Raw genomic sequence first — 8607 nt, 5'->3', positions numbered from 1 at the left:
TTTGAGCAAAATAGCTAATCCCCTTAAGGAGGATTACCACACTGCTGTCAATCTTTGTTTGTTAAGTGGCTATAGGCTCAAATTGTTATTGTTTGCGCTTTAGTCACCCTATTGAACTTAATCGGTAAAAGACATTGGTTAAAAATCTATTGTTGGGTAAACATTTCATTTTATTTATTGCCATTCGCTCGTGTAATGTATGGCAGTTTGAGATCCGAATGTGTGCAAACTACTTTTTCTTTTCCTTTTTTTCCCCGATCAGCGGAAACAAACAGTCCATTGAACAAACTCATTTTTTGGCGACAATATCTTGAAGATGTGATTAAATATTAAGCCGTCATCTCGCAATCCTTGCTCTCACCAGAGATCTTGTAATTATGATTTTGTTGTACCTTAATCTGTGGGCTTAATCTTTCCATTTTTTTCTCCCCCCACCCACCATCCACTGACATGAACATGACATCTGGAGAAGTGGAAAGATGGTTTTAAGATTTATGTAAGTAGGTTTAGAGGCATGCTGATTCACTTGGGATGGGACGAGGGGGGTGGAGCTCTGCTTGGATGAGGGGAGGCTGGTGGCTGCACCTCTACCCCCTAAATCCTGCAGGACGTCCCCTCTGTGACGTCAGGAGGGGGGGGGGGTGTCCCGCACAACCACTTTAAAAACCATCAGCAAAGATGCTCCATGCCAACTCTCTGTGGGACAACTTTTCCAAGCGACAACTCAAGGCCAGAGCAGGGAGGTGGAAGTTTGAGACGATCCGTGGGAGTCTGTGAATTCTGCCATCTCTCCTGGACTTTAACCGACCGATGTGGCTGCTCGGGTCTACCTCCAAAATGATGATGATGATGATGGATGAGCGCATCTCTCCGTCCGCGCGCGCAGGGCAGAGCCCGGGGAGCAACCCGTCCACCGTCCACAGCATCGAGGCCATCCTGGGCTTCAAGGAGGACACCATCTTCCACAAGTCGGCCCCTTACGCCGAGACGCAAAAAGACGCGGAGCGCAGCGGGGATGTTGCTGTAACCCAGAGGAAGAAAAGTCACTACGCAGACAGTTGTGACAGTAAGTTCATTTGTTTTTTTGTTTTTTTGCAACTTTTTTATTGTATTTCTGACAATTTTGAATGTTTGAACGATATATCTACAAACTGTTTCCCGTAACGTTACAAAATTATTTGGATAGCAGCAACTTTTTTTTTCTTTGCCCCGTCGGTAAACGCCATTAGTCAAATTTTGGAAAAGGTGTTGCTTCATAAAATGTTTAGGTCTGCTTTAGGCCATGAGAAATAATAAGTTCAAAGGAGACATTTAAAAAATCGGCTTTCCCAAAACAAAAGACTGTCATTCGCCCCTTTTTTTTTATTTTTATATATTTTTTTTTTTGAGTCCCTGAACGCCTCTTCCTTGCCCGCAGGTGTCTGCAGCGGGGAAGCCTCCGCAGGCCCAGACTCACCGGAGAGAGACGGCAAGCTGTCCGACGACGAGAACCAGAAGAAGAAGCACCGCCGGAACCGAACCACCTTCACCACCTTTCAGCTCCACGAACTGGAGCGGGCCTTCGAGAAGTCCCACTACCCGGACGTGTACAGCAGAGAGGAGCTGGCGCTAAAGGTCAACCTGCCGGAGGTCCGAGTGCAGGTACAACATGGCCCCCAAAATAACTCCATTAGTTGCTTGTTTTGTGGTTTATAGACAGAAGAATATACAGAGTCAGTTCGCTAATAATAGCATGCTTATGTGCACATTTTCTATAATGTTGTGTGCGTTCTCTTTAGAAAATACACCAACTAAACTAACACTAGGCACTTATACATGAAATGCTTTAAATTGCTTACATTTTTCCCCTCTTAAACCCTTCCATAGAAATATTTTAATAAAGCAGTTTAAAATCTAGACCAAAACCAGGAATTAAGTAGCCTATAATTAGTAAAGTAGTAATTAAGTAGCCCAATAAAAGTCAAGAAATCCTAATTAGTATATAAAGCAAATGGGTGTTAAGCTGTGATTTAAAAATAATGATGACATTCTGAGCTGTTGTAAATGTTTAACAGGAGGGAAACGCTCTGGTTTTCAGTCTGTGGGGTCTACACAAAGTACCCCATTTACGACTTAGATGCATATTTATTGATTTGATTCATTTGAACAAACACATTGATTTAATGAAGTTTTATCATAGTCCTAAACTCAGAATAGCATATAAACACATAGGTAAAAAGATAAATAAAACTTTTTCCACTGTTCACAATGGAGTTTGCTAAACCTATTTTTAGAGGAACAGCTGCTGTGGAATAAGAACAGCTTGAATAATAATAATAATAATAATAATAATAATAATAATAATAATAATAATAATAATAATAATAATAATAATAATAATAATAATAATAATAATTTTATTAAAGCACTTTTTCATAATTTTAATTAAGTTAAAACAAACTTGAAAAGAGAATTCCCCTCAGTCTCTTAACATAGTATATTTGTAACTCACATACATGTTATAGTGACACAATTTTCTTAAGCTCTAAACTAAAATATTTGAATATCTACATATATTTGAATATCTTTACATAAACGGATTAAAATAGAAATGTTTGAGATATGACATAGTGCATTGCATTGTTGTTACACTGTTTTCAGTCTGTGGTTTGTTCTGAAACATCTGTTTAGGTGTGGTTCCAAAACCGGCGAGCCAAGTGGCGTCGCCAGGAGAAGCTGGAGGTCAGCGCCATCAAGCTGCAGGACACCCCTTCCCCCTCTCTCCTGTCTTTTGGTCGACCGACCACCGGCTCCCTGGGCTCGGGGCTCCCGTTGGAGCCCTGGCTCTCCACCCCTATTACATCTTCCGCCTCCCTTCAGTCGCTGCCAGGCTTCATCAACGGCTCGCAGAGCCTCCCGGGCGCGTACGCTCCCTCTCCTCCCCCATCGATGCCTCCTTCCTTGCCAGCGTCTATATTCAACTCCCCAGCCCTGGGACACAGCCCTCACCTGCCTCACATCAGCTCTATGTGTCCCCCGCCACCCACATACCAGTGCTCAGCCAACCCAAGGAACTCCAGCATAGCCTCACTGAGGATGAAAGCCAAGGAGCACATTCAGTCTATTGGGAAGACGTGGTGATCCAAGCTGAAGGGTTAAAATGGACATGACAATCCAGAGGACAGTGGTTTGAACAGATTTTATTCTCCTGCTGATTGGATTGTCAATTGTTGGACACTTGGACATCCCAAAAAAAGAAATAATAACTGTTATAATCCTCATCACTGATAGACAACTTCCTGGAAAACTGTAAAAAAAAAAATGAAACTACAGTATAAAAAAAGTGGCATGAATGTGCTTTCCTTCTCATTTATTGTTAGAAAACTGTGAAGTATTGTTTTATTTTAACCTTGTCTCATTTCGGAAAATGCTTAGTTATCAATCCCTCTCCGCTGGTATTTGTACAATTTTTTAAATTCTTGCAATGGCAACACAAGCATATCTATTTTTGCTGGTCATTCACAGTGTTTTTGATAAGGAGTGTAAACAAATGTAATATATATATATATTTTTGTCTGTACAATAAACTCTCACAAAATACAAAAATATTTTTTCCAAATGCAAAAAAACTGATTTAAGATATTTGACACAGTTAAATCTTATGTAATTTCAAAAAAAAGAAAAAGAAAAAAATATATATTTTATATCAGGACTTACTTTAGAGCAACAAAAAATTAGAAAAATATCTATTGGATGAATTGTCTAATATTATCTAGAAAGATGACATGTACACATGTACAAATCAGATTGGGCTTTTTTACACGAGTAGCTGGAAATATTGAATGTAGTGCCCTCTAGTGGCGGAAAGCTGCCTTGTCAGTTTTCTTTTCAGAAAAAGGCAGTTTATCTGACATTGGAATATAAAAAATTAAATAATGGGAACGATTTTAAACTTTTCGGTTTTTTTCTCTCTGTTATTTTATGATTGGAAAATTTTCTATGAATTGTCTAATATGTCAAAACCATTTTGTATATTTAAAAAGAAACTAAATGACACACGGCGGTGTATGGGCTTAAACCCCCTAACTTTCTCTGTGTGTCAGAGAATGAGTCCCATCAGCCAGTCTATTTCCTCCTCATTACTAAACTGTGTCTCTCCTGGGATTAGACTCCTAATAGCAGTGAAAGTGGCTCACTCTTCAATTGTTCACCAATCATCCGTGACAAATCACTAAAGAGAAGGAGGAAGAGAAAAATGTGTCTGTGGCATTAAAAGAGCCATTTGTTTAGCTAAACTGTTGCAATTAGTGTTTCCCTTTGTTCACTTAAATCCCCTAGGAGCTAAAAATAATACTGCTGGTCCTCCATTCATCTATTCACAAATAGAAACACCCCGGGGTGTTTATTTGTTTGTTTATTTAGTGCTTTTTACCTCATGCAGAGTCTTCACCTAACCATACAACACTCGAATGGGTCCTTTTACACTAATAATGTTAATATGGTTATGTTTGACGCTTTATGCGACACTTTGCAAAAGAAAAAAAAAAAAGTTACTAAAGTTGAACTTGCGCACCACCTAGTGGTAAAACTTGGGTACTGCACAGGTGGCAGGACCACGATTGCTTATGGTCTAAATAGGATATGATATGGTGCAGTGGGTAAAGCATGCTCTGGCGTCCACAGTGCAGTTATCACAACATTTATTTATTTATTTCAGGTTCTCGGTTTCTGCAACACAACCTTGTCAGTCAGTTAGTAGTCGAAACACTTTATTTTATTTTTTTTTGCAAGTAAAAATGCTAAATCACTGAAAACAGAACTTTGTATTTGTGTTCCTATGTGTCTTTCTAAAGCACAGAGCTTATATACATTATAAATATGTGATCACAGAGCAGGTGAAGTAGACGTCAGAGGCTCGTCTTGCCCTCAGGAGGATTCGTTGTCCTGCAGTCTCAAAGCCAGAAGGAGGAGGTCTGACATCTACAGAACATTTGAACAGAGATGGGTGAGGATACTAAGGCTCAGGGGTTGCAAACAGTGTTTGAATCTGCAGGCTGACCTCTTTGAGATGTTTGCCTCTATTGTCTTCTCTCCTGCGGTTGTGGAGCAGCCTCAGCGGTATCGTTTGTCCCTGGTTCTTTTGTGAGAAACCCTCCACAGTTTGGTCCTGATCAAAGATCCTGTCCGATTGTGAGAGCATGAGGTAGTCAAGGTTTACCTGCCGCTCTTCAGGCAGGCTCTTAATGCTCTTCTTTCCCATTAAATGACCTGTAGGTGAGGTATTTAAAACAATGTTATTAGGGATTCTTGAGCCCGATTGCAATGACTTGCAAGGTGCAAAATGATATAATGTAATAAGATCTGTTGCATTATAAACATTTTCTTATCAGTAAGATGATTTAATTAACTTAGCTGCTATTTTTTATTAGTATTTAAGACTGTTTACACATTGTTTTATTTGTCCGAGTGTTACACTGTGATTTTTTTAAGTTGAATTAAAAGGAAAAAAATAATAATAATTTGAAGGCGAAATTTGAGCAAAACATTGCAGTCTTCGATTTCTAGGAAATAATATCACATACAATCAATTTTATTAAATTAAATATTTCAAATGAACTGATCCAACAGAAAGCTTCTTTTTTTTCTTACCTACAGCCCAGTGATTGCCCCTTGGATACATTTTCCCAACAACCAGAGCAGGTCTTTCTGAACAGAGCAGGAGACAAGGAGCTGCAGCAAGGATGATAAAAACCGGCCAGAACGTTCTGCAAGAACATGCAGAACAGCGGAGCACCGCACACATGATGGGGAGGAAGGGTCGCCTCTAAACCAAACGATATATATCAGTCCTTACGTTGCATTGACTTAACCCGGTCTAACTTCAAACAAAAAAGAAAAAAAACTACACCATCGTCGATTTTTGCTGCTGGTTGGACCGATGCAAGCGGGAGGGAGGGAAGCAAGAAGTCCAGCTGCAGAAGTTCCTCTCCCGATGCCTTTGACAGGAATGGCTAATGAGGAAAGTTAAATGCCCCTCCTGAAACAGCTGTGCGTCAGCGGGTCTTTGGTAGAAGTGCCACGGAGGGAAAGTGATGCAGATGGGTGATCATTTATAGTCGCCAATTACAGGTCGCAGATGTTTGCCTCCGTATTATTTCAGTGCAGGTGTGAACGTCATCGCGTCGCGGTCATAATGAGGAGCATGAGGACCGAAGCTCAGGATTCTGGTCGATATTGTGTGGGGGCAACTTCCTAATTGTCTTCTTTCCGTCATGTTTAGAGGAGAGGCTGCATCCAAGTGCCTGGAGTTCTGTTGGTATTCACAAATTATTACTACAGCATAACCAAGTTGTAGTAAAAAAAAATAATAAATAAATAAAAATGTCCTTGCATGGTTTTAAATTCGGACTATTCAAACACAAAACAGCATAAAAATGTATTTAAGTTATAGATTGCGACTATCCTGTAGCCTACTAGTTGTCTCCTTATTATAGAGTTCTAATGGACAAACTGAGTTTTTACAGCATATTGACCGAAACATTGTAGGTCCGAAATAAATAAATAAATAAATAAATAAATAAATAAATAAATAAATAAATGTTTTCTCACACCTAGAAACAGAAATGGAAACTGAATCAGTGGAAATAAATACAATTTTGGTGAGGTATAGGTATCTTTGCATTTTAAGCCTGTTGGTGTTAAGAATCATCCCTACCATTTATGTAGAACTATGTTGCAACATGTAAAAACTTAGTTTGTTGAATCGCTTTTGATTTTGAAAGACGCACCTCTGTGCCAGGGGCGTAGCAAGGGGTTTGCTGGGAGTGGGCTTGGCCACCATAAGCCACTCTATGGCGACCTGTGTGGCCACCTCAGCCAAGTCATTTGTTGTTCCCATGGGGACATAATTAATTATATTGTGTTAATCGCAGACAATATTCATAACACTTTCAGATCTTTTATATTTTGTGTTTCAATACATTGAAAAGCAGACCTTCCTGATGTAATAGGCAGTCATTGCCCTTATAAAGGTTAAATTGACCTGAGGAACTATCTTCCGCTCAATACGCTGTTCTACACTGGTTACCTTAGTGTTTAACTAGTTCTCTGTCATTTATTTCAGAACAACAACTAAACAATGCACGAACTGTTTAAAAGGAGACACTATAATATTTTCAGAAATACACCAAATCTTGTAAAGAGGTGCATTGTAGTAAGACGGACCTCTTAATGATGTGACCCATTCTAAACAGGGACCAACAGGTGCCATTTTTTATCTTTACAGTTAAGGATTTTAAAATTATGGTGTTTCACGTATAGCTCCAGTGTTATTGAGATCGGATCACTGTTCTCATCTGCTAGATCAGGGGTCTAAAACCTGCAGTTCCAGAGCCCCAAGTGACTTGTTGGGGCACAACACCTATTAGCAGCAACACATTTTGTTTGTGATACATATCTGACTTTGATCAAATTTTAAATTAAACAGATAAGTTAGCATACACCAACACAGTATAAGTGCCATTTATATAAGCTAAACATAACAACATTTTTATACATAGAATTACAAATAAAGGCTCACTCATATTGTTCATTTATTGAACAGAAAAGATTCTTATCGATCCTGCGATGAGCTGGCAAGGACAACCAAGACAAGATTAATATTTGCCTTTAGTTTCCATTTTCCTATGTTTTATTTTGTTTAAAATTTTCCTACATTTTATTCCAGCTTTTATTCAGTTTTTATTTTCCAACGTTTTATTCACGTAAAGCACTTTGCATTGTCCTTGTACTGAAATGTGTTATGCAAATAAATTTGCCTTGCCTTGCCTAAATGGTCACAAAATATTCGGCAGAACATAAACGTAACATGTGCAATTCAAGTATTTTGATTCGACGATCTGAGCTTAGGGCCAGAGGATTTGTGCCCCACAGCTGTCTACTGAGAGCGTGTTGGGCATGCGCACACTGCGATTTCCGATGTTCATTATTTAAACAAACGTTGATGGGCTGGCCCCAATATCAAGGGGCCTCCAGAGGATTTGACCTGCTGACCTTGTAGACTTATAGACACACACATATATATATATATATATATATATATATATATATATATATATATATATATATATATATATATATATATATATATTACTCTATAAAGAATGATCATGTCCCACTGGTTATTGCAAACATAGAGCTCCACAGCGACATCTGGTGGGGCCCCAAATGCAGAGATGCCGCAGATATTAAACAATAAAATATTGTCCTGTTTTATTGTTTCATTCTTTTGTTTTGTACCCCTAATGAAAAGCACTCATTGCTTAATGACTTTATAAGATACATTTAACAATGCTTAACTCTTTGGTTTGGGACTAAGAACTTAACGACACTTTGTTATTACTTTTTATTTTGTATGTTTTTACAATATAAGGCACATGACTTTTTTCAAATTCTAAAATGAATGGGTTGGAAGGAAACTACAAGCCATGTAGAAAATTCTAGTGTGAACTGACAATGACCTAAAGCCGGGTCAGAATAAAAGCCCAGACACATTTCTTTCTGGATCAATCTGATTCGCAAGAAACAGAAATGTTTTATTCAATCAGTTCCTTCAAACCTCAGTTAATA

General features: G+C 38.7%; 2 protein-coding genes across 2 annotated transcripts; one reads left to right on the top strand and one right to left on the bottom strand.

Annotated features, from left to right (window-relative positions):
• Nucleotides 1-670: 670 nt before the first annotated feature.
• On the top strand, nt 671-4515 carry rx3 (retinal homeobox gene 3). Its single transcript, XM_012868953.3, has 3 exons — nt 671-1066; nt 1418-1641; nt 2671-4515. Exons 1-3 carry the CDS (start codon nt 811-813, stop codon nt 3118-3120), a joined length of 930 nt encoding a protein of 309 aa, XP_012724407.1. The 5' UTR covers nt 671-810; the 3' UTR covers nt 3121-4515.
• On the bottom strand, nt 3678-6044 carry LOC110368916 (gastrin-releasing peptide). The gene is made up of 3 exons (XM_021319720.2): nt 5629-6044; nt 5039-5247; nt 3678-4959 (listed from the first exon to the last, which is right to left on the bottom strand). The coding sequence occupies exons 1-3, from the start codon at nt 5780-5782 to the stop codon at nt 4906-4908; spliced, it is 417 nt and encodes a 138-aa protein (XP_021175395.2). The 5' UTR covers nt 5783-6044; the 3' UTR covers nt 3678-4905.
• Nucleotides 6045-8607: the final 2563 nt, after the last annotated feature.

The sequence above is a fragment of the Fundulus heteroclitus genome, chromosome 8 (genome assembly GCF_011125445.2).
Source record: "Fundulus heteroclitus isolate FHET01 chromosome 8, MU-UCD_Fhet_4.1, whole genome shotgun sequence".
Classification (NCBI taxonomy): domain Eukaryota; kingdom Metazoa; phylum Chordata; class Actinopteri; order Cyprinodontiformes; family Fundulidae; genus Fundulus; species Fundulus heteroclitus.
This window is presented reverse-complemented; position numbering and strand designations above follow the sequence as displayed.